The sequence below is a fragment of the Poecile atricapillus genome, chromosome 3 (assembly GCF_030490865.1).
Source record: "Poecile atricapillus isolate bPoeAtr1 chromosome 3, bPoeAtr1.hap1, whole genome shotgun sequence".
Classification (NCBI taxonomy): Eukaryota; Metazoa; Chordata; class Aves; order Passeriformes; family Paridae; genus Poecile; species Poecile atricapillus.
In genome coordinates, this window is record NC_081251.1 from 105,356,762 (window position 1) to 105,381,962 (window position 25,201).

Below are 25,201 nucleotides of genomic sequence, written 5' to 3' on the forward strand. Positions count from 1 at the left end.
TAGGGGAGTCAATGCCTCTCTCCCAGTATCCTACCAGCCCTCTTGCTTCTCCTTGTTCCATTTGCTCCTGTCTGACATGGCTGTGCTTACAAAGGGATGGCTCAGATGACCCCAGTGTGACAGTTCAGAGTGTGCTGGGTGAGTGACCAGAGGTGTTTGGGGTCTGGGGACAGGCCTTGCTGGGAGCAAAACATGCAGCAAGGAGCAGGTCAGCTGGCCTGAGGGTGTTGCTGAACCACTTGTCCCCAGTGTAGTTCCTGTGGGTGACACATGTTCTGCTCTGGTGAGAGTAATTAGTGGAACTGGGGGAAGGCAGTAGACATGGGATGTGCCAGTTTGGCCAGGGACCTGCTGCCAGGACCTCTCTGAGGAGTCATGTGGCACTTCTCAGCATTCCTGAGTCCCTGTGTCCCCATCCCCTGCTGCTTGTAGGTCTGGTGCAGCAGGTGCAAGGCTGGTGCATCCCCAAAGTGGTCCTGGTTTCCCCTCCTGCCCCTCTGGAGCTAAAGGTCTTCCTGCTGAGGCCTGCCTGCAAGGAGGACATCCTCGCTGGGATGTCACCTGCTTCTGCTCAGCACAGTGGTGGTAAGCAGTGAGCCTGTGGCCCATCTGCCTGCCAGCTCCTGGGCCCAGCACTCTCAGCAGGACAAGCCCTGGGGCATTGCCCAGCTCTGCCAGGACTGAGCTGCCTCTGGGTTTTGGGCAGGAGGCAGCATGGAAGCACCAGCTCCAAGGGAAGCAGATGCTTCCAACATCTCCAGAGAGCTTCTTTCTGCTGTGGAGCTGCTTTTTCCAGCAGCCTCCCAGCCTCAAGCAGCTGTTTCCATGTTTCTAAGATGTAGGGCAGACCTGCACTGGTGTCCCTCCAGGTGGAGAGTGGGAACTTGCTGTGGGTGTCCCTGGGCATGACTGGTCGCAGTGGATGTGACTGTGCTGGTTGCACAGGCGGTGGTGGCTGACAACGCTGCCACACGCACCCGGTCAGTGACACCCTCGGAGCCCACCAGAGGCTCACAGGGCCTGTGGGCCAGGAGGAATGGCTTCAGACCCAGTGGCCTGGGATACTCTCCCCAGGTCACTGAGTGAGCCTCTCCATGTGCTCTGCAGCTGAACAGACAGCCAGTCACACGAGGCCCCCACAGGAGTGGGGGGTGATCTGCCTGCTGGCAGGGACACAGACATGAAAAGGCTGCAGGGCTTAGGTCTTTTATTGCAAAGAGGGAGATACAAAAAAAGGACAGTCACCCCTTTTTGGGTCCCCCCAGGCCTGCAGCTGGCTGAGAGGGGTGACAGCAGGGGGAGGCCCAGGCCTTGCTCCCCCTGCATGGGGACCTCGGCTCACACAGTGGGGAGCAGGCTGCTGCCAAAGACCACACTGGAGCCAGGGCCAACCACAACAGAAAAGTGGGTGACCCGCTGTGTCCCTGTGTGGCACCCTGGCTGGCCAGAGAGCAGTGCTGCACGGGGAGCACTGGTAGGGAGCCTGGCACAGGGTGGGGCTGCCTGGCCTCACCCAGACACAGCTCATGGCAGGCAGCCCCAGCCTCCTCCCCTGCTCTGCTGTTTTACGAGGTGGGGTGCAGAGGTTCCAAACTGCTCTGCAGCCTTACAGAGGCTGCTGTGGGGGCCCTCGCCATGCGCCCCTCGGGGCCCTGAGCAGTTTCACCCAGAGGAGGAGGGAGCAGGGTCGTTACCCTCTGTCCAGGCAGGGAGCTACGCAGCCTGCCTCGGGTTTGTAGGTACGGCCAGGCGTGGGGATGCCCAGGCTGTAGCTCCTGCTGGCTCGTCACGTGTTGTCCTGGGCCAGCTCCTCGGGGCAGGCAGGTTGGTCCCGGGCCTTGCGCAGCCCCGTGGGCGGCTGGGCTGGGGTGCTGTGCTGCGGGTCCGGCCCCGGGGGCGTGTGGTGCTGGTGCCGCTGGTACTGCACAAACATACAGACCTTCATCCCGATGGCCAGCATGTTCTTGCCCATGAAGATGCTGGAGACCCGGGCATCCCTGAAGAAGACCATGTTGCTGCCTCGGATGAAGATGGTGGTGATGTTGACGGTGAGCATGCTCAGCATGGGGTACAGCATCATCCGGTGCGGTACGATGCCGATCCCCTGCATGCTGATCTCGCACAGGGACACGCACGGCAGGACCAGCAGCAAGATGTAGCAGTAGAAGAACATGATGCCCTCAGCCCAGAGTGGCAGCCCTTTCTTTTGAGGCTCCCACAGGTTGGCCTGGATGTCCAGCACATCCAGCATGTCCACAATGACCCAGAAAAGGCGGTTGCGGAGATCTTCCTTCTTCTTGAATGTTCTGACATACTCCATGTGCTCTGTGGCCACCAACAACACGTAGAGAGCTGGGATGCAGATGGAGAGCAGCAAGGTCAACGCTTTGCGGGCTATGAGATCCAAGCTTTTCCGGTCAGCTTTATAATTCTGGTATACAAAGTAGACTTTGATCTCCAGAACGAAGACATACAGGAACCAGAGGATCATGGCATATCCTCGCTTAGCTGTCTTTACCTCTGCCCCAACCCAGATAGCCACATAGCGGAGGACCAGCAGGAAGCATATGTCACCCACTGCCACCATGACACAGATGCCCAGCTTCCTGGAGCCCTGGCTCTGCTCCACCAGGTAGGCATCCATGAGGACGAGGCTGGTCATGATGAGCACAGTGGAGAGGCACACATGGGGCTTGCTGACAGGTGGTGGGGGAACCATCCTGCACAGAGGAACAGGGTCATCAGGGAGTTGCTAAGATTTCCTATCCCCGCCCTTGGGCCCCCTTCTGCCACCCTCTCCTCACCAGTTATGGATGGCTGAAAGAAGGGAGGGAGCCATTCATAGATTTCTCCCATCCTATGCGCCTGGCTTGTTCCAAACCTGTGTATTTCTAGCCAAAGAGCTCCTGAGACCGATCAGGACATCCTGGTGGCATGTGCTGGCTGAAACCCAGCTCTTAGGAAGCACATGGTGGGGCAGGCTGGACACCTGAGACACTTCAAGTACTTGGGATCCCACTTCCTCTTCTGGTAGTTCATCACACTGACTAGCCTCTGCCACCATGAAGGGTACATGCCTTATTTTCCATAGCTTTTCCCAGCCAGTGGTACTGCTTGTATTTTCCCCACAAGGCATGTTAAGACTAGACTTACGTGTTTAACCCAAGCAGGCCTTAAATGCCTTAAAACCAGGACTGCTCTTTTTAGTCTCCTTATTTTCACGTACAGTACAAGATGAAGCCTGGTTTTTTTGGCCTTGTGGGGTGTTTGTCTTGTGGGGTGGGAGGGAAAAAATTGGCCCAATATTCAGCTTCCTTCAGGTTCACATCCCCCAGGAGCTTCGCCTAGAGCTATTTGTCAATGCCCACCCTATCCCAACACCATAAACTGAAAGCAAGGAAAAGCAGCATGAGCCCACAGCTCCAGGACACAAGTTACTCTGCAGCAGGCTCTGAATTTCTGTGGGATGCTCAGCATTTCTGGGCTGGGGCAGAGCAAAGCACTGTCCCCAGAAGCACCCTGCCTGCCTTGTACAGCACCAGGGCTGTCAGACTCCCTCCCCCTGACCAAGCACAGCTGCAGGCAGCTGCCTTCAGAGGCAAGGAGGGAGGACAGAGCCGGGGCCTCACCAAGCACAACTTGGCAGCTGCTCTGGAGGGGAGCCAGCCCCCCGGATGAAATGGAGGATGAAACCGGGCTGATGACTGTGTGGCACAGTGCTTCACGAGGGCTGCCCACGCAGAGCCCGCCTCTGCCACGCCTGGGCTGCGCAGGGGCCCTGGGACACCATCCTGCTCATCCAGGGGGCAGCGTGCGGGTGGCACTTGACCATGGAGCAAATGCTTGGGAGCAGGATGGAGGCCGCACAGTTAATGGTCACCCCTGCACATGGATGCTCCTGGTGCTGAAACTGATGGCACAGGGCCGTGGGCACAAGCTACCTGAACTCCTGCTTTTTGGCTGGGGGAGCAGGCGTCCGGCGCAGTCGTGCATCCCTGGGCCCAGCAGCATCCTGGCACGTTGCGGGAGGCAGCGAAGCCTGAACCTGTCAGACACAGGTGCCTCTCAGGGGGAGGGATCAGAGGCCGGCGGGCATGGGGGGAGCCCGTGGATGTGGCACATCTAGAGCATGCCACACGGCCGGGGGCTCACCCGCCCGGCACCCCACGGCCTGGCCGAGCCTCCGCGGGGGCTGGGGGTACCCCAGGCCCCGGCTCGGCACGGCCCCGCCGGACGGACGCCCGCCCCGGGGCCCGAGCGGGGCCGCCCCGCCGGGCTCCGTCCCCTGGGAGCGCCGGGGCACCCCCGGCCCCGCCTGTCCCGAGCCCCCCGCCCACATCGGCCGGGCCTGCCGGGGGCAGGCGCTGCCCGCCGGCCGCGGGGGCTCGGCCTGCCGTCCCCCCCCGGGTTTCGCTTACCTCGGGCGGCTCCCCGGGGCGCAGGGCGGCGGCGGCGGCGGCCCCGGGCCCGGCGCGGCATCGCCCGGCGCGGCCCGGCGGCGGCGGCGGTTCTGCGGCGGCGGCGCTCGGCCCCTCCCGGCGGGCGGCGGGCGGGGACTGCGGCGGCCCCCGCCTCAGCCGCGGGCCCGGCACCGCCCGCCGCTCCTCCGGGCCCGCTCCCCCTGCCCCGGCTGGCTGCCGCTGCCCGGCTGTCCCCGTCCGCTCCCGCCCCGGGGCCACCGCCTGCATCTCCAGCCGCCTCCAGCCTCCTGCCCCGGCCAGAACCGGAGCCCGCAGGGCCGCAGCCCAGCAGAGGCCCCAGGCGAACCTGTGGCGCCCTGGAAAGCCCGGGCTGACAAGGATGTCTGCCCTCCAGGAGGGACTGGAGCCGCGACCTCTCCTTGCTGGGCGGAGAGGGCAGAGGAAATCATGCACCTCTGTGACCCGACACCCAGCTGTGCCGGGTTGCAGGGTCCTGGAGAGCCCCAGCCTCGCCGGGCTCTGGTACAGATGGGCTTGGCACCACCAGAGGCTTGTGTGCAGATAAAGCAGGCCAGGGAAGGCAAAAGGTTTCGATTACCTTGGTGGACATACCTCTCTGCAGCTGCTCTTCTATCAGCCTGAGCAGTTTATTGCATTTAACTCCAAACTTTCTTCTAAGTAATTTAGTCTTAGCTACACAGGGAAGGTATTTCAGTGTATTTCCTCTCTGACTTTGAAGTGCTCATTGTAGATATATGTATTTGGAAGACAGAGAAGCTCTAACATCTCTGGAGATGGATTGTGAGCAAAACCAAGCTTTGACCGAAGAGCAAGGACAAGAGCAAGTGACAGAGTGCCAGAGGAAGTGCAGCCCTCCTTGCATCCAGCTGCTGACAGAGTGGCTGTAGGTCCCTGTTGGATCTAATGCCCTGGGACATGCCAGTGAGCACCAGGAACACATAAATCTTAGCTATGGTGTCCTTGGCAAATGGAGACACTGGACCAGCATTCAGGCTTAGCTCACGTGTCCCACAGTGGGTATGGACTGGTCGACACAGTCAGGTGGAGGCTCTGTGTGGAGGGAGCAGAGGTCTGGGTCAGACAAGTACAACAAGGTAAGGAGTTTGGCTGTGGGAGCATTCTCCCAACCCAGGAATAAACAGCAATCCCCAGAAGGGCTGAAGGAGCAGGGCAACAAAACAGCCAAAGCAACCTGCCCCCAAAAATGAAAGGAGACCTTGCAACTTGAGTGGAGAACAATGTGAGGCACAAGAGGGGAAAGTAACAGCAAAAATCTTTTCTCTGGGACACAGCAGCACTGGTTCTCACTATCTGAGCAGTCTCTTGCAGCATGCAGGGAGGAGCAAAGGGCCTCTGTCCATGGAGGGGGACACCACAGAGTATCCACCCAACACAGGCAAGAGAGGGGTGCTGGAGCAAGCTACCAAGCAATAGGGCTAAAGACAAGATGATTCATCCATGAGCTGGAATCATAAAACCCCTGAGTCTCCAGTAGAGACTAGGACGGGAGGTGACAACATTTGCGTGGGAAGCAGCAAAGAGCTGCTTTAACAAGGCACATAAAAATAAGGAGACAGAGCAAGAACAGATACTTCTGTGCTTCTCTAAAACACGACGCTGGAACCAGTGTGCCAGAGTTGGTATGTGGATGCATTTGCATCATAGATAAAAAGGAAGGAAACCAGAGAGGGTATACCAGGATTCCCAGGCACAGAGCTGCTCTCTGGCTGCTGCTGGCTCCAGATGTGGGTGGAAGAGCATCTTCAGCTCAGCCCTGTTCTGCCCATGAAACCTGCGCCCCATCATTGGCACTGAAAAGTCCCTTTGGGCAGTGACAGCAATGCACTCAAAGGCTGTTGGGAGAGAGATGGAGAAATCCATCAGTCACGTTAACATCCTCAAAGGGGAGCTGTGGGAAGCAGAGGAAGTTTGTCAGCAAGGAACAGCAAGCAGTGACTGTAATGGGCAAAGGCTGGCAGTAGCTGGGGGACTGTGCTGAGAGCTTCAACTGCTCCAAAACAGCTTTGTGGCCCCCACAGCCTGGCCACAGAACATGAGAGGTGGCTGGAAATTATGGACATCCTTCAGGAAGAAAATTTTTAAAAAAAACAAACTAGGAATAATTTCTAATTGAAGGGTGTTTTAACATCATGAAAATGCCTAATGCGAGCAAGGCATTGGAAGGTGACATCAGAATGGAGAAGTGAAAAATTAAGTATGGAATTAAGTAAGAAAACAAGGATTTAATATACAGAGTCAATTCAAGAAACCATTTGTCAAAAATACAGGATGGAAGGAATAGAGCTAAGCAGTGGTGACAATGTCCTTTGGGGTGCAAGCTGGCCCTCAGATAAAATGGTGTCCATCAAAAAGCCTTAATTTCAAACACAGGCACATGTGGCATCATGCAGCTTGATGAGACAGAGAGTGGGTGTTGTTACTTCTCCTGGAAGCAACTCAGGAAGAATGAAAGGACCATCATGGAAAGCAGCACGTTAAAGGGCACTTGTGTCAAAGCTCTGGTAGTGCTGGGGAGGAGCTCACGGGCATGGTCCATTTGGGTAAGAGTGACACATAAAAGAAAATAAGTAAAAGGCTTTTCTAAAGGCACATTTCAAATTGGTTACTTGGATGATGAAGAGCAAGGCTTCCTTGGATACTTTCCCTGATATCCTCAAGGATCATATCCATGATGAAGCAAACCTCAGCTGGTGGCTGGTACACAGAAAGGTCTCAGGATAAGAAGAGCTGATAAAGCAGCTGAATGTGATGACAACTCTACCAGCTTCTGTTTAAGCTGGAAGATAACCAGGCTTCGGGGCTTGCAGTGAAAAATACAGGAAAATTTTGACCCCAAAGAATGAGAAAAGCCACTATGCGTGGAAGAGTACAGCTTTGGGTAGTCATGCTGTAGGCATAAAGTCAATATAACATTAAGACAGGAAAAAATGAAGAGTGGGCTGTGTAGACAAGCCCCCAAATAAATAAACCACATTATAACAGCCTGAGAACAAATGCATAAATTCATCTGAAAAAAAACAGAAAGCCAAAAAATACAAGTGAGCTGCAAGAAGTACTTGAAGGGAACTGGCTGGAGGGAAAGAGGCAGAGAAATGCACCTCAATCCCACTGAACATCCTTCTAGCAGACACACGACAAGAAAGAGGAACCTCATCAACCAGAAGCTGCAAGTGGCAGCTGTGACAGGCAAAGACAATTTATGACCTGGGGACCATACCCTGAGCTTCAACAGCTCTGAGAAAGCATCACAGATTGAAAACCACAACACAGCCACAGGGCAGAGCAGAGGTGGCTGGAAGTGATGAGCATCCTTCAGGAAGGTGGGGGAAAGGCTGCCCAGGGGAGCAGCAGGACTGCCAGCCCTGGGAAGTGCCTGGAAGGCAGTCACTTCAGCAGGTATTCCTGGGCTCAGCAGGGAGGTGCCTCTGGTCTCCTGCAAGTGAGCAGGCATGGCTGAAAACCTGGAGCACTCAATGCTATTAAAGTACCACACAGATAGCCAGGAATGGTGACTCAGACTAGAAAGCAAATGGATGAAAGCAAACAGTTGGGGAGGGACTACAATGGGTTTTCTCAGGATAAATCAACACCCTAGATCTAACAAGCTCCTCTTGCACGAGCAGGCACCTGCTTTTGGGGAAAGGCAGTGGTGATACCCAGCTGAGGTCAAACAATGGTGGGTGAAAAGTGTTGAGAATAAGGCCATGACCATTATGTGACTCTCTCTGGCTGCAAAACCAGGGTTTCCACACCAATGGGCAGAATGCTATAAAAATGCAGCTCATTCTTGGTCCAGTTGGTCTTACATAAAGGCCTCTGCTAAGTTCTCCTAGAAAATGTTCCTGGAGAACCAAGGCTGTCAAGGGTGAAAACAAAGGTCCTCTTGTGCATTAATGACTTACTTAAAGAAAAGCAAATTCATTAAAGCAGCGATCAAGCTGTTTTGTGAGCAAGTCAGGAGATCTGGGCAACTCTGCTGTGATCCATGCCATTTATCAGACGCAGAAATGGGCTAGGAAGGTGGGCAGGGAACAAGAAGTAAAAGTTTGATGATGGTTCAGATTATCCACCTAGTCAAACTGGCATCTGATGTGAATTACCAGCAGGTTACTGACTAACCTGAACCTCAGCAGCAGAGGAAATGCAGAACTGACAAACACAAGTAAAAAGAAGAGGTGCAGACTACAAACTATCAGCATCCAGGAAGGTGGCTCTGAAATGTTTACTGGTAATGTTTTGAAAACACCAGTGCTGTACTCAAGATTGACAGTAGAAACTGTGGATGTTTTAGGCTGCTTTGCAAGATTTTGCTGCTGCCACTTCTCCAAATCTAATTCCTCCACTGGTATGAGCCACATTTTACAGTCTGCCTGGAATAGCACTGCATCCATAGAAAACTCTTGACAGTGCTAAATGCACTGAGAAGCACAAAGTCCCTGCACAAGCTGCAGGCTTTTCTTTGTTTTCTGGTTTGACCACTATTGACTTGGCTGTTTCTTTCACATAGTTTTCAATGCAGCTCTCAGACCATTCCTGCTTCCTTTCATGAGCCCTCAACCAGTACCACCCTACTCTGATGATTTGATGTCCCGTTTTTTCAAGAGGCAGAGCCATTTCAGACAGGTGCTTCTGCTGGAGACAAGGTCCAGGAGGGGAACCTTTATGCTTTCTACCAGAACAGAGTGCACGTATCCAGCTGCAGTGCCACAGGCTCGCCCTCAGCTCTGTCCCTAGGGATGCTCTGCTCTGCACATGCTTTATAATCTGCGCTGCTTTCTCAGCTGTTGAAGCTCTGGGCATGGGCTCGGTCTCCAGGTCACAAATGGCTTTTGCCCATGGCAGCCACCACTTGCAGCTTCTGGCCGACGAGGCTCCTCCAGTTGCTGCATTCCCCTAGAGACGTTCAGCGGGACTGAAGGGGATTTCTGCCTCTCTCCCTGGAGCGTGTTTGGCGTTCCCAGGTGTTTCGAGGAAAGAGTCACTCAGAGGTCTCGGCTTCCTTTGAGCGCCAACCCGCCGTGCCCCTGGGTCCAGCTGCTCTGTTCCCCCTCAGGTCCATCCGCTTGGCCGGCCCTGCTGTTCACCCCGCTGAGAGCACCCTCCCTTCGCTGCTCCGCGGCTCTCCATCGCCCCGGGCGCTACCGCGGACGTCTCCGCCGCCACCCCCGGCACAGCAGCTCGTGCGGGGCCGAGGCTCTGGCCAGCCCCGGGGATTCTCCGTCTCTACCCGGGTGCGGGGATGGACGACACCAGCGCCGGCGGTGGGAGACGCGCCCAACCGCACCCCTGGGCGCGCTCCCGCGGCCCGGGACCGATGCGCTTTAAAGGGAGCGACGCCGCGCCCTCCTCCCCCCGCCCAGCCGGGGCCGCGCCGCCGCTCCCATTGGCTGGCCCCGCCCCGCCGGCCTCTCCGATTGGTCACCGGCCGCCCCGGCCACGCCCGTCTCTCGGCTCCGATTGGCTGTTCACCATCGGTCGCGGTCCTCGCCCGTTTTCCCGGCTCCGGTTGGCTGGTGCCCGCGCCCCAGCCGCGCTCTGATTGGTCAGGGGCTGCGAGGGAGCGGGCGCGCGCGCGCGCGCGCGCCGGGGTGGAGGCCGTCGCTGAGGCGAGGGGCTCGCGCCGCCCCCCAGCGCCAACGGCGGCGGCGGCGGTGGGATGGCGGCGATGGCGGCGGCGGCGGGCGGCGCGCTGGGCTCCGGCCCCGGCCCCGCCGCGGGGCCTCCGGCGGCGGCCGGCGGGGCGGTGGCGACGGCGGCCGCGATGGCGGTGGGCAGCCCGGTGCCGGTGCCGGTGCCCATGAACCTCTTCGCCACGTGGGAGATCGACCGCTCGGCGCCGAGCTGCGTGCCCAGGTGAGCCGCCCCGTCTCCGGGGCTGCGCGGAGCTCGGACACGAGCGGGGCCGGGGAGGAGGCGGCCCCTGCAGCATCCCTGCCCCGCCGGGCCGCGCTCCGGGGAGGCCCGGCCCCAGGCAGGGGTTGATGCGCAGCGTGGCCCGGCCGCCGAGCCCCCGCTGTGCCTGCAGCGGGAGCGGCCCCGGGGACCGGCGGGGCAGGGGGGCACAGCGCTCGACCGCGGCTGCGTTGCCTCCATGTTGCAGCCTCTGGCGAGCGTGTGCCGCGATGGCCATGGATCTCAGAAGGGGGTGTATCGTCGTGGTCGTGCTTTGGAAAGCTGCCTCTTTGCCCCCGAAGTGAACGGTGATGGCTCTACAGCCGCTTCCCTGAAGGCAGGCAGTGGCCACCAGGCATCCGTGGGCCTGTGTCATCTACACTCCTGTATGTAGGAATATCCCTATTCCCCTATAGACCATAGGGAACAACATTTGCTGTGCTGCCAGCTGAACTCAGAGTTGTATCTCTGGCAAGCTGGGAGACAAGCTGAGTGGTGTAGATGTCATCACTGTCTGTATGGTTAAAGGTATGGTCCAGGCTAGATGTGCTTATGAACACCCGTCGTGGAGCCAGGAGGTGCCTGATGCATTAACGAGGTGGGTGGGTGTCCTTTGGCCCACGCATTTTACCAGAGTCTGATCAGGTCTTCTCATGAGAGCTACAGGGCAGGTTCAGGAAGTCACCCTGGTTCCTTGAGTCTCTGGGCTGTGGTGAGTTTTCGGCAATGATGTACTCAAGTGTTTCACAAAAATTAGAGGCATAAAATTCAAGAGGGGGGCAAATACATTCCTGTAGGGCAGCAGGATACCAGCCTTTGTGAAAGGGCTTTGTTGGATGGATGTTTAATTCAGTGACTGAGTGGCTGGATGTGCTGGAGTAGAAACGTTCCAAAATACTCCAAGCTGCTAGAGAAAGCCTCTGTGATTGTGGTGCCCAAGGGAGGATTGTGGTGCCCAAGGGAGTGCTGGGCTCGGCAGGCAGCTGATGTGAAGGAGTTTGCAACATGTGTCTGCTAAAAGCCTGTGCACCTTTTGATGACACATGCTGAGACTGTTGTGTGGAGCAGGAAGCAAGTGATCATTTCATAGCTTTAAAGTGACTTGAGGTGTTGTTCATGTGTGGGCAGGTTACTCCCAAGCTGGAATTTGGAGAGCAGGACAGAATTACCAGGTTGACTTCCTGTAGAAAAAATTTGTATATGCAGAGCACAGAACTTAGTGATGGTGAAGGATGTGCATGTACATAGGCTTCACAAATGGAAGTGCTCCAGGAGCTACAGAGAGGACAACTGCTTTGCACAACCCACAGAATGACTGGGAGTAGTGAGACTGAGTGTAGAGGAGTGTAGAAGCAGGTTACATGCGTGGCAGGATGCCAGCGGGTGAGAAGTGATGTGTAATCAGTCTGAAAGTTGTTTGTAGAACTGGTTTTTGGCCCAGTGGATCCTGTGTCTTCTCACAAGGACAGTTTCCATTAGCATTGTGTAGATGCTTGTTCTAATGCAAGAGCTTCTTTGTGTGCTGATAGCCCAGGGGGCAGCCATCTGACACAGCTGCTTGCAGGAAACTTCTGTGAAATTCATCTGAAATACTGTCTCTGTAATATCTTCAAGCACAGTGTCTGCTAGGATGGGAAGAAGCTAATGGAAGCTGATTCTTCCCTCAGAGGCCATGGCTCTAAAATGATGTGCTGTCATATCTGTAGAATCAGCAGGTCTGGAGAAGTCCTGCCAGTGGCCACAGTGACCAGTGTGGGATTGGTGCTTTTGTATTTTCCAGTCTTCAGTTAGCCCAAGCTTTCCTAAGTGAGCAGTTCACAGGTGGGCACCTGTCAGGCAAGTGTTTTAGTTCACTGAAGCTGAAGGGAGCTCAAGCCCCAAACCTGCGCTGTTAATGGTGTATTTGTGCACTGTGCTTCCTTATTGTTTGCCCATATTCTTTCTCTACTGATCTGCTTGGATATAGTATATTCTTGATGTGTTTTTCAAGGCAGGAGCTCTGCTGTACTGTCCCACCACAGGTGAGACTCACTGGTCTCACTGTGCTTTGGGGGTGGTAGTGGTGGCAAAATAGTTTCCATCCAAGGGCAATAATGCCCTTGGGCTTGTCTCTTATGCATGTGTAGTCTGCACTTTTTCATACTTGTGCGCATCTGGAGAAAGAAGAACTTTGCACTGGTTTTAATGCTATAGAAGATGGTTTCTTTTTCCAGAGTCTCTGTTGCAAGTCTTGGTTATCCCCGTGCTCCTTCTTAGGTGTTTAATTTTCTGCAGGTGCAGCTCTAGGTGCTGCAGGAGTGGGACTGGGCTGGATCAACCTTTGTGGGGTTGCTCTGTGCTCAGCTGTTAATACAGGACGGGTGGGAGGTTGTCCAGGCCTTCAGGATACCAGAAAGAGCCTGGGCCAATAAAAATGGGCAGTGGGAAGTATAACTGCATGGAATGGTTCAGTTGTATGAGTGTAGGACTTTTGATGCCTCGCAGGAGGATCTTGGCTTTTTAATCTCAGTTGTGTTGGTGGTTTTTTTCTGGCTGAATGGGGCAAGTGCCACTGAACAAAGTCCACATTTATTTTTGGAAGTTGCCTTGCTCTCCAAATGGAGGTATCATCTCTCCTGCTGGAGTCTTTCTCTTTTCAGGGCCAAGTTGAGAGAGATCTGTGACCTCTTGATGACCTTCCTATGAACTGACTGAGCATAGCCTAGACCCAGCTGCCTTTGGCTTAAGTGTCTGCTAGGGGAGGCAGAGGTGAATTTTATGGGCAATGGGCTATTACACAGAGAGGCTGGAGGAAGTAAACACCTGGAAATAATACTAAATGCTTTTTGCATCTTCAGTGGGGCTATCCATTGGCTCAGAATGATTGGCTTCCCATCACAATGCCTTAGAAGAAAAGCAAACTTGATTAATTCACGATGCTGGATATGAAGCCTGCTTTGGCGAAAATAGTCACGTCAATCAGCCTAACTCATAGTTATCTTAGTAGAAGTCTTTATAGCAGTGTTCTGAGGTGGGAGTGTCTTTATTGAGATGCCTTGCAAATGACTCTCCTTAGGGGTAGTAGCAGATTTTTGCTTTGTAGAGATGGCCAGAAGTGAACTAGAGCTCTGCCAAGGTAAAATGTCCGTCTGCATCAAGGTAAAGTCTTACTGTGTTTTCATTGTTTTGGTCAGGCAGTACGTTGGGAAAAAAACGTGTCAAAGGACTTTGTGAAAACATGCTTGAAGTCTTGTTATTTCCACATAATGGTATTTTCCAACTTTTTTAACAGGACTGATTTTTTATTTTTATTATTTTTCTTTTAACATCTGAGCATCCGTAAATGCGAGTTCTTAATTAGCAAACAAGATAAGATTGTGTGATTGTGTTCACTTTTTCCATGACACAGCTACTGTGTTTGGTGTTATGTGGATGTTGTTTCAGTGATAAGTAATCATGTTTCTAGTTAGAGGTGAGAGATACGAGTTGTGTTTTGGTCTCTGTGTCAGTATTGCTGAGGTCAGGCTGCAAAGGCAGATTCTGCTTGTGCAGATTCTGCTGTGAATGGCACTGCAAGCATTCAAATACACTGCATTTCATCCACAATACCTTGTGTCTCAGTACAATGCATGAGGAAACATTCCAAGTCTTGCTGCCACCCACACAGTGTGCTCGAACAAAGTGTCTCCTGCTTATGATAGCTAGAAAAGCATTGATTGAGGGAAATGCACGTGTTTTGGGCTCACTTTGTGAGACTCTGGATGTGTACCTTCGGGATATTACATTCCAGAAGGTGCTCTGAATTCTCTATCATTATAATTTGCAAACTTTTGTTTTGGAAAGTTACAGCCTAATGAATGTCCTCTTGGAATGAGGACAGCTGTTGCAAGTACAACTGGAAATATCCCAAAAATGCCAGCTAGGGTGATCCTTTGAAGTTCCATGAGGTGAATACTCTTGTCTGTGCAACCCAGTTTTCTTGTTTGGGCAGCCAGTGTCCATTACCTGACAACTCGTAGAGACTAGGTTAACACTTCATTTGTGCAGGTGTGGTTTTATGATTTCCATTGCCTGAGGTCCAGGAATCCTTTCAGGAACAGTTCCTGCTGTGAGGTGTGAAGCAACATGCTCTCCTCCGGCACAACTACACGAAGGGGCTGCTGTGGGCCCGGGGGTCTGTTTACTCTCAGCACAGACCATTGCCTGTCTTTCCTACAACCACTAAGAGTTTCATGGCAATGAAGAGCCTCTGAACTGGGTGTTCCTTTAAGAAATGCTTATTCCAGCTGGAATAATATGTGTTTATCTGCCTGAGATGTTCTTGAGCGGAGTCCTGGGTAAATCAGACGTTTTCATGGTAAACTTCCAACCTCAGCAAAATCTGTTCTGTTTGGATAAGCTACAGAGTTGCACCTCTGGGAATGTTAAATGATTCCAGATTGTTCCTTCAAAAGATACTGTGTTGCCCTGACAAACTGGTGTAGCTTCAGACCCGGAGTGCTTGGGAGAGGCCAGTTTCTTGTAGGGAAAGAGTCTTTTATAGCTGGTGATATGCCGTGTTTGAATTACGATTTCCTTTCAGTCCTATATAGAAAACAAAATGTTCTAAACAGCCATCAGATTGCTTATTATCCTTAATATTGTGGGCTTGGCTACAGGCCTGCAGCACAATATGTCTCATATGTTGTCCACTATCTGTAGCTCTCTCTGGCAGTGTTTTGTTTTTCTTCTGAGCATACAATAAGGGAGACAAGAACTCGGGACAAGTGTGCTCTGCTAATATGATTGATGGGGGGTGTGCTCCTTGCAAAATGTTAATAGTGACTTCCCTGAGGGTTTAATTTTATTTGAAGGACCTGTCATGCTGCATCCAAGCCTTGTTTGTGCTTCATTCATTAGCCAGGCTGTGTTGCAACAGTTGTCTGATGGCTTATCAAAAATGTTGCATTGTTCTTACTGTGCTAGGACACCATGAGTGCACATTCCGCTTCCTCTGGCATCCTCAGTCACTTGTGGCTGGTCATTAGCAGCCATGTAGTTTGTGTACAGTGCACCCTTCTCTGGGATCACAATCCCCAGACCTTTATTCTGTCAAAAGAATAAATTGCTGTGCACCATCAGCTTATGGGGTTCCCCTAGTGATCCATTCAGTGGTTAAGTCTGTGATGATGCTTTTGTGTAATTGTTTGAATGTGGAATGATTCTAGATTGAAAGCTGTGTCTTCTGTCAACTTTAAAAGTTGTTTCCAAAAGAGATCCAGAGGTAAAAAACACTGTATTTTGTAGCATGCCAGGTGAGCATATGCACAGAGTTATTTTCCAAATACGTTGTGTTATTATCTGGTCCAGGCTTTCAGCTTCCCAGCTGATGGGAAGCTGTGTTTCTGTTTTGGTTTGTTTTGGGGATTTTTTTTAACTACATCAAAGCTGGTGAATACTGTTTTGGGAAACAAGAATTGCGAGCGTCTTACTCCTCTGTGTGGGATGTGGCAGCAGGAACTTGTCTCTGCCTCTGGGGAAGCAAACAACTCAAGTGATAGTGCTCTTGTAGCTAGAAGCCTCTTAGGAAAATGAGACTTTGTTTGGATACTTCAGTATACTCATTGCAGTGTACTGGGAGGATAGATTTAATGTGTCAGGTGCCTGAACACATTGCAACTGTGGTTACGGAGACCACTCCCTGCTCTGCAGTGTGATTCAGCCCCAGTGAACACAGCCCAAAATTATGCTGGCATTTTCTGCTGGCCTGTTGCAATGCCCTCTCCTTTACGGTGCTGCCCACTGCCATCTCTCATGCCCTGTTTCTCTGTATCATGGTCTAACTCAGTGAGGGGTTCTGTTTAGTAAATTAGAACTCCTGTTGTCCTTTGTTCTATATTCTCCTTATTTACCTAATCATGCTGATTTCTATTTCTTATCATGTTTCTTATTCTTCAGTGTGAACATATTTTAAATAGCGTGAGATCCAAATTCAGTGCATGTGGGATCATTTCTTGGACAAAAAATGTCCATTTTCCATGCCCAGCTATGTATTTTTAACTGGTTTTCTGCATATGTGATAAATAATTTCTTACCAGTATAGGCAATTCAGGATGACATCAGAACTCACCTATTTAGTTCCATTTTCCAAAACTGAAAGCCACTGACAATTAGGTGTTGGCCTGTTGCAGTGGTAGCAGGGTTAGAATAAGAGTAACTCCCTGGTAAAGGATTCTGCTACTCTTTTCCTATTCTTTAATAGCTTTTTCTACCAGGGGAGAAGATCCTATTCATGCAAAGCCTCTCATTGATGCTTCTGCTGTTTCATTTTCAGTAACAATTCAAGTAGTGTCTCTAAATCCATATTATTTAGATAAGTGTCATTTAGATTTACTTTATTTATATACTTTTAGAAGAGCTCCCGTGTATTTAGCATTTCCCTCCATGTTCCTTCAGCTGTCTTCTTGTAGTCTATTTTCTGCCTTATCAACACATTCACTTTTTTCTCATTGCTCCTTTCTCTCAAAATGCCTGCTGATACTTTTGACACTGTTCTCACGATTTTTTCCTTGCTTCTGTCTTGACTTGCATAGCTGTAACTGAGCAATCTTTCAATCCGAGTCTTAATTTTTCCCTTCTTAAAGTAGTTTGATTTTTTTCTCATAATTGAAAGACTATTCCTTGTGAAGCTGTAGCGACCACATCTTGTTCTTGTATGTCTTATATTTTTCAGCTGAACTATGTTCTTGATCTGCTTGGGTTGTTTTTTTAATGGCTTTTATATTTTTTCACTACTAATGAATATCAGCTTTTTTTCTTCTTCTGGACTTTCTGAACTTTCTTGTATGTGCGTCCCTGAAATACAGTCCCATAAGTCGACATTTCTTTCAGTTCTCTCATACCTTATGCTCAGGGCTGCTTGTTCCAGGTATTCCTTCCTTTCCTGTGTGCTCCTCTGTCAGAAGCAGACTCTGGATTTCCCATTTGGATTTCACGTGCTGTGTGTATGGATAATTTGTTAAATTTTTCCTTGATGTTTGTCAAGTCCCTTGATATTTCAAGCTTTTTTTCCCCCCACCTCTTATGTTCCTTAACCTCCAGTCAGACAAAAGGACAACATTCCCATTGCTCTGCATTTACACTGTGTTCATCTCATCTGTGTCTTGCTGAAATGTTAATATTATTTGGAAGTGATTTTATCTGTTGCTGTACTGATTTGTGAAACTATGGACAAGTCAGCCTTGTTTCAGGCTGCTGCTCCACCCACAAGGATCTGAGCAGAGAACTGCGTTGTACAGGCACTGGTTATTAACAGCTTGTGTTGATGAAAAGCCTAAGAACAAATTTGCCAGCTTTGGTAAGAATCATTAGTTTGAGTAAAGAATCTTAACTGTGCAACTCCTCAGAATTAAACTTTCTTTAAATGTAGGGTTTTTTCTCAGTTTTTTGAAGAAGCTATAAAAATGGATGTCCATGCTGGTTTGACACTCTTTCATGGACTTGTATCACTTCAGTCCCTCCCCTGTACTGTTGTCCCAGGTGTAATGTCACACGGTCCAATGTTCCTGAGCCTGCAGGGATTCAGATCTAAGGTGCTTGGCAGCTCAGGATAAAAGCAGAAGAAGTGGATGGGATGACAGTCTTGTGTCCTTGCTCGTTCAGGAGTAGCAAGCTGTAATGAAATGTGAACTCTACATTAAGCATTAGTAGGAAAACTGTTAACTACGCTTTAGGGAGGCTGCTGTGTGGCACATGATTGCTTTTTGACAGTGTGTGTGTAGATCTTTACCGGAACACTCTGGATTATGGAAGGAGTTGGTGTCTATCAGTGACCTAACCCTGACCTCATTTCACCACTTTTCCCAGCTTAGCTGCATTGGCACAGCGGGCTTGGAGGTACATCCCGGTAAACTCTGCCAAATGATGAGTGTGAGAATGTGGTCTGTTCTGCATCCCCATTAGCACTTTCTCACTTGGTTCGAAGGTACTTGTCACCATGCCTTAAGCACTTGTGCTTTCCTTTCTGCGGAAAAGGCTGCAAGTGGTGTTTTTGTACTCACTGCTTTGTGGTGGTTTCTTCATTAACACATTTTATTTTAGCCTGGAGAAAGTGAGGGATCTGTTTAGCAACAGGTACCTGACAGGCTGCTCCAGCTGTGGAGGCTCTGAGCAGGTGCGGTGCATTTGCACCTTGCCGTGCCATTGACTGCTTCTCTCTGCTAAACTGGCGCTGCAGCGTCTTTTGTTAAAGCAGCCTTGGATTTGGGGACAGCTGGTGCAGCAATTCTGCTGCATATGGAGACAGAAAATTTCAAAATCTGTTACACTTGTGAAAAGAGTTCCATGACATTAGCCATACTATTGCTGATGCCTAATTTCAGCATGGCTAAAATGAGAGATCAGTGTGCTGCTGCAGACTTCCACTATTTCCTGTCTGTCCTGAGATGGCTTTTGGGTAGACCCCCAGTGAACAACTGGAAGTTTTAAAACGGTGATTTTAAGTAAAGCAGTGACCAGGTAAAGATGGGATGATAGAACCCCTTCTATTGCCTAGAAAAAATGATTTTGAAAGTTCATTGCAGCATGTTACTTACCACTGCCCTGTGGAGTGGTTAGTAAGCTCCTTTTAAGGTTTCTAGGGAGGCTGTTATGCATCAGCAATGGATTTGGTCACGTGCTCTTTGTTAAACGAGTAAGTTTGAAAATATTGTTTGAAAATAAAGCAGAAAGATGACCTTTTAGTTTGGACACTGAAGTGAGGCTTAGATTCAGATCCTGAAGTTGCTTGCTCTTCTAGTTGAAGTGGCCCTTTCCCTCCCTGAAGCCAGAGCTATGACTCATGTTCCTGTTCTCCCTGCTTTGTTCACAGCTGTTTCCATGCCGAAGTGTTGCCTTTTTCTTGCATGTGATAGGGCAACTGTGGAGAGAAACCACCTGAGAGTGAGAGCACTAGAAGAGTTTGTCTTGCTGTCTATCTGCCATATGGGAATCCCCTGGGAACTGGTGGAGTCTAGACTAAGGTTTGGGGAGCAGTGTGTGGAAATTATTTGGACTTTCTGCTAAGGTTTTAAGGGCTCTTTGTGCTGAGAAAAGACATTGTTCCTGGATGAGGCAGTATCTTGCAGTGGAACATGAGAGAGACTGATGGCTGTGTGACTGGGTAGAATGCTGTGCGTGCTGGGATGGGGTTCAGGCTGTTTGGGCAGATCCTAATTCATCCTCAGGAGATGCTTCTTGACAGTGTCCTTATTATCTGGAATTTAGCTTGTGTGACAGGACATGCCAGGAGGCTATGGCAGAGTCTCACATCCTGTTGTGGTAGATGCTACATAATGTGCTACAGTGAAATGTTGCTTCCTTTGTGAGGGTTTTACTCCATGGTTTAGATAAGCATGAGTGAGGGAGAAGCAGAGGTGAAGCAATTCATCCAGCAGTTAAAAAGTGGCAGTGACAGATTAAATCTTATGTCTCTGTCTGAATCCAGATCTTAACTCTAAATCGTATCATTCTAAAGGCAATAAAGTCTTGCTGTAGCAGGGCCCAGGAAATGTAGTTATGTCACTGCAACTCTCCTGTGCACATGGTGGTGCAACAGTTGCTTGGTATGGCATGTCCTCAATTTTCCTTTTTATTTTTTTGTCACTCCTTCCCAAGAATTTGGCTATTGGGAGCAACACAACCAGTGAGTTGTAGCCTCACACAGGAATCTGCAAGGAAAGTACGCGATGTCTGTCCAGTTCTCTCAACTTCTGATCTATTTGCCCAGTTTTGTACTGTCTTGTCAAGGGCAGATGCCTCAAAGAACCGTATTTCATAGAAATCTGTGGTTAAAGGGAGCTTGGAGGTTCTGTTAGGTCCCCTGTGGTGTAGAACTTGGTTGCCTTCCAATCCCTTCTTTGCTGGCTGGGTGTGCTGCGGAGGAAACTCAACCATCCTCAGGGTTTGATTTTTCTAGTGGGGTGGTATTGAGAATCAGGGGGGGGAAAGGAGGAGAGAAGGCAGCCTGGAAAAAACCAATATAAGTGCAGGAAGGGGGGCGGGAGAGAACGGTGCATTTTCAGGCTAAGCCGTTTCAGCTCTGTTCTCTCCAGTGATGCATCTGTGTGGGTTTGTGGTGTGAAAGGATGCAGAGTTGAGAGATTGGTTTCAAGGAGTCTGTTTCATTCATGGTTTGTGCAGCAAGGTGCACTTGCTCCTTGCATAGGTAAATGTGCCTTTAAACCAATGAGTAGGAGGCAAAATTAGCAACCCTAAACACCTCTCAAACAATTGGAGTAGGAACGATTTAACAGCCACCCACTTGCCTTGTAAGTTCTGCCTACTCACAGCCTAGCCAAGAGGAGGGAAAGGAAATCTCTTAACCTGATTATTGTTTGGGACTACAGGAAGCAATCCAGTTACAGCAATACTTTAATCCTGACACTGTTGGGTCCCACTAAGAACAGAGAAATCTTGGTTTCATACCCTTGCAAGCAGTGATGTGGTGTCTGTAAAAAAGATCAAATTGAACCTCCCCTTGCCTTGGCCTGAAGAAACTGTGATGAGGCTCCTCACTGAGCACTTGAAGTTGTTTGAAGGAGCATAAGAACAGTTGGTCTCAAAATTTGAGTCCTATCTATCTGTCTAGGTAAGGAATGACTTCCTTGGTAGATCTAAGTGTCTTTTGAGGGAAATTTTAAGCTTTTAGCAGATCCTGATAGTTGTGTGCTCTTGAGAAGAGGAATCTTGAAAAGAATTTTCCAAAGACCACTTCTGCCACTGTAGCAATGGTTACTTCTCCTCTAGGTAGCTGGCAGAGCTGTGAGATTAGGGAAGAAACCAGGCTGTAGACTGTGGCAGCCTGTGACAAGGGAAGATGTTCTTTGGGTGAGATGCAGAAATGCAAAATGGTTGGTGATGGGCTGGCAGAAGTGGTCAACATCCCAGCTAAACAGAGCTGTGAACAGAAGGCAGAATAGGTATTGACCCACACATGATTCTTTTCTCTTCTGAGAAATGATGAGGCACTTGTCTTGTGTGCAGTTCTGACTGTAGCAGCAAACACTCCTGTTGACATGAATATGAATAGGTTTCAGGTCCCAAGTGACAAAAGATTAATAAGTTTGCTTAATTACAGCCTAATTTTTTTTCTAATACTATGAGAATAAATGACTTTTCAAGGAGACCTGACTGTGAGATGTGCATGATATCGGAACTCTCTTTGGGAAGAAGGTAAAATTAAATAGATCAAGGTTTAAAATCCAGGCAAAATTGGTGTGAGAGAAGCTCCATGGTCTCTGCCTTTAGAGTAGGTGTGTTTTCAGGCCAGACAAACTTTCCATTGAGGTTAGCAGTGTTCAGTGTAGATCTGTCCCAGGGTGGTTACAGCCTCAGCTATCCAGATTATGGAACATCTTCCTTGTGACATCACAGTGCTCCAAAGGAGATTATGAAAAGGAAGTGTAAAGTTATGTGGTGTTTTGCCGGCACCAATTATACATACTGTGTAAGTAAAGCACATGATGTTTCAGAATTCAGTTCCTATTATCCAGAACAAACATTTGCTGCTGCTACCTCTCTAGAAGGATCTCTGAGTTGTTGACAATGCAGCAGTGAATTCATATGTGACATGGTTTCCCTAAGGGCAGACAGCAACATGGGGGGACTTCCTCAAAAGCAGCAGGTAGAGCAACAAATGCTAAAAAAAAGGAATCTCCTAGAAAGAAGGAAGGAAAACAGAAAGAAAAAAAGAGAGAATAAAGAAGAAGAGATTTGGTGACAGTGTGAGGATTTCTAGATGTATATTTTGAGGGTCCTGGTTCTTACTTGTTGACTATGGGAAATGAAGCCATTAAAAGGGAAATAACTTGGTTCTTTCTGGGGCTGAGAGATAATCTAAGGCTTCCTCAAAGAACACTTTTGAAGAACTTCTTCTTCCCTTATTTTGCAGTAGGCAATATCACCACAAAATAAGTGGTATATGTTTTGTAGAGCATCTTCTGCTGTTTGGGCATGTTACTGAAATATATGGGCATATGCACACCCTCCTGACTGCCCACCTGAAAGACAAAAATGGACCTCAGTGACAAGTTATCACTCTTGTCAAGGACACTTTGGAAATGCACTGCAAAAGGCCTGTGAATTTGAGCTGTGGTGATGCAGCTGTTAGTCCTTCCTGCTTCTCCCTGTACCTGTGGATTCTTTTTGGAGTACCAGCTCTGTGTGCAACCTGTAGGATGCTCATAGGGTTGCAAGTGACACTTGCTGCTTCTGAATGGTACCTGGTGAAGCAGTGGTGATAGAGAGTATTTGAAGAACACATGTCTGTGCAGAATACCTGGCTCCACCACCATGCTTGACCTGGACATTATATCTGGATAATACTTGGGCTCTGCCTCTTGCTCATCATCCCCCCTTGTCCTGGAACAGAAGTGCTCAACTTTTTAGAAAAGTAATAAATCCATTTAAAGCAAACAAGTTGGAGGTTGGTGTTCTTGTCTCTGGTGTAGGTCCAGGGAGGGGGGACAAAAACAGAGGAGAATTTCTGTTCTCCTATCCTATCTCCTCTCCTTCCTAATCCAGGAAGATATTTTGCAACTGTGTCATTAACTGTATAATTGTATGACAACTGTCAGCACTGTAGAAACTCAAGCCTGTGCCATTTGCTTCTTATTTCCCTGGTTCTCACACTTCTCAAGTTTTTACTATATCCTACAATATGTACATTATACAAAGCACAGGAGAGGCAGAGTGAAAGCCAGCCATGTATTGCACTTGCTGATTTTCTTCCCTTTGTAATTTCAGGTTTTGTATTACCTTGTGATTTCCCATTTTTCAGCTATGATAGAAATATTTGTAAGGATTAAGCCTTAATGCTTAAGATTAAATAAAAGGAGTGTTGAGGGGAGGAGTCTGTTCTATGCTTGGTGACATTGGTTTTGTGCATGGACAGTCTGCAGTGTTTGGGAGGAGAAGCAGCTCCTGAGCAAACTGCTCATGGACTGGGTCTGCTAATGACAGATCGTTTGGGGTGGCAACTGCCTGGTAGTAAAATGACCAGGGCAAGATAGCAGAAAGTTGTTTCTTTGGGGGGGGGGGGGGGGGGGAGCGCTTGGGAATTTGTAAGGGGTTTCCTACGAGTGACTCAAAAGAGCTTTTCAGTCTTTTATTATGTTGCAGTTGATGCTGCTGTAGTGTAGCCATTGCCAGTCTCAGATCCCCTAAGTTTGGTTTTCACATGTTATCTTAAGATTTACAGAGTGAAAGACATTGATTTGTTGACTCTGCTGAGCTTCACCTCACTGTTTCACTATCATTAAATTGCCCCAATGGAAGATAAACTTTGAGCAAATTTACCTAAGCTGAATGCTTCCTTTCCTCTGATTTATACTGGCTTTACCTTGGGAATTGAACCTGATAAGCTCTCTTCCAGTATGTATGCAGGTATACAACAAATAGGCCCTAAATATGATTTATTTTTTCTTCTCTAATGTAAGGCCTTGCGATATTAGGAGCTGGGAATAATCCTGCTCTTCCATGTGGACATCCCTGAGAACAAAAGTGTATAGAGTTCCTTACAACCCACAGTGATATTTCTTCCTTGCCTGCCTGTCTTCCCTGCCCTTGCAGAATTTGGCATGTGCTTTCTGTTGCAGTGATAGTAGGAGGTTTCTTGTAAAGCTTTGTGATTATTAAAGGCAGGCTTTGTTTTCTTTTTACTTTGCCTGCAGAGGTTGTGCTTTGGAGGATTGTCATCCTCTGAATAGCAAGGCTAGCAGCTTTCTTCTCCTTAAGAATAAAGATCTAATTTTGAAGATGTATGCAGAGTTTTCACTGGCGGAAGATATCTAATAGAATAAGGAATTTTCTGTCAGGACAAGCTGTGTGTTTCTTTATGGCTGCAGCTACTAGATGAAATGGATGAGATGCTCCTAAAGCATATGCCTTAGAATCAGATCTGTCTGTATGCTGTGAATTACTGGGCTACATCCAGTGATAAAACTGGATGTAAAATCCTGCTCCTAACTCCGGACAACTCCTGAGGCCACAAGTCCAGAGCATAACAGAACTGAGAAATCTGAACAGTGAGGTGTATGGTTGAGTTCTCCCCACTGTCCTTTCGGATGCATTTCAAGCTGTTTCTCAATGGCTGTTGGCAGATTTCCAGCCTCTTGCTGCCTTGCTCAATCATCTGCAGTGTGAGTAGTTTAGTAACACATGAGAATTACAGCAAGCTTGAGGTGGTTTGGTTGTGTTGTGTGAAATACTCTGCTGTGCCCTGGGAGTTCAGATGGAAAGTCTTCCTGGAAATGGTGTTTGGGGTTACTGGTTAGTATGAATTTGAGTGCAAATCCACCACCAACTCCTGGTAGCTGACATCCCTAGCAGGGAATAAGTTGGTAGTAGTTGTTTTCCCTCTTTTGAGTTAGTTTTCTTACCAGTCCAAAGGAGAATGGAGAAATGTGGCATGGATGCTGAGAAGCTGCTCCTTTGTAGAAGAGTGTTGCCTTTTTGGGACTCCCCAGAGGTAGCAACTGCCAGAGGGCAAAAAGAGGGTGTGATGAAAAAACAAACATACCTACTGGAGGGATGCTATGCTTTTCATTTCTTCAGCCATGGTAGCTGACTTTCATCTTCTCTTCTATGGATCTGGTTTAGTATGTTTTTGGTAGAGAGGAGACAATATGTCAGCTTTCCAGTATTTTCTAAGACAGTTGTTAAGTCAGTGCTGAGGTTTAGAGGCTTACATATTAGAGGCTGATCCTGAATGGCTTTCTCATAAGTATCTTTTCAAATACCAACTGGTCAGATTTTTTTCCCAAAGAGCATGCTTTGTATGGCACCTTTCATGGACTGTAGTACAGGTAGCTGGGATGCATGACCCAAAGCTGTTCTGTGAGTTCTCAACA

The 25,201-nt window shown here is 49.4% G+C and overlaps 2 protein-coding genes across 4 annotated transcripts in view; one reads left to right on the top strand and one right to left on the bottom strand.

The window, feature by feature from the left end:
* Positions 1–1,191: 1,191 nt before the first annotated feature.
* Positions 1,192–4,703, bottom strand: LOC131577410 (transmembrane protein 121-like). Of its 3 annotated transcripts, XM_058835262.1 has the most exons (3): positions 4,419–4,703; positions 3,942–4,045; positions 1,192–2,720 (listed from the first exon to the last, which is right to left on the bottom strand). In XM_058835262.1, the coding sequence occupies exons 1-3, from the start codon at positions 4,686–4,688 to the stop codon at positions 1,787–1,789; spliced, it is 1,308 nt and encodes a 435-aa protein (XP_058691245.1). In that variant the 5' UTR covers positions 4,689–4,703; the 3' UTR covers positions 1,192–1,786. The 3 variants fall into 3 exon arrangements, with proteins under 3 accessions (XP_058691245.1, XP_058691246.1, XP_058691247.1); XM_058835263.1 differs by lacking the exon at positions 3,942–4,045 and having other exon boundaries at positions 4,419–4,518; XM_058835264.1 differs by lacking the exon at positions 4,419–4,703 and having other exon boundaries at positions 3,939–4,045.
* Positions 4,704–10,097: 5,394 nt separating this feature from the next.
* LOC131577152 (phosphofurin acidic cluster sorting protein 1-like) overlaps positions 10,098–25,201 on the top strand; it is a 53,325-nt gene continuing 38,221 nt past the window's right edge. Inside the window, exon 1 of the mRNA XM_058834612.1 lies at positions 10,098–10,316. Within this exon, the coding sequence (XP_058690595.1) occupies positions 10,120–10,316 (197 nt within the window). The 5' untranslated portion in view covers positions 10,098–10,119. The remainder of the gene's footprint in view (positions 10,317–25,201) is intronic.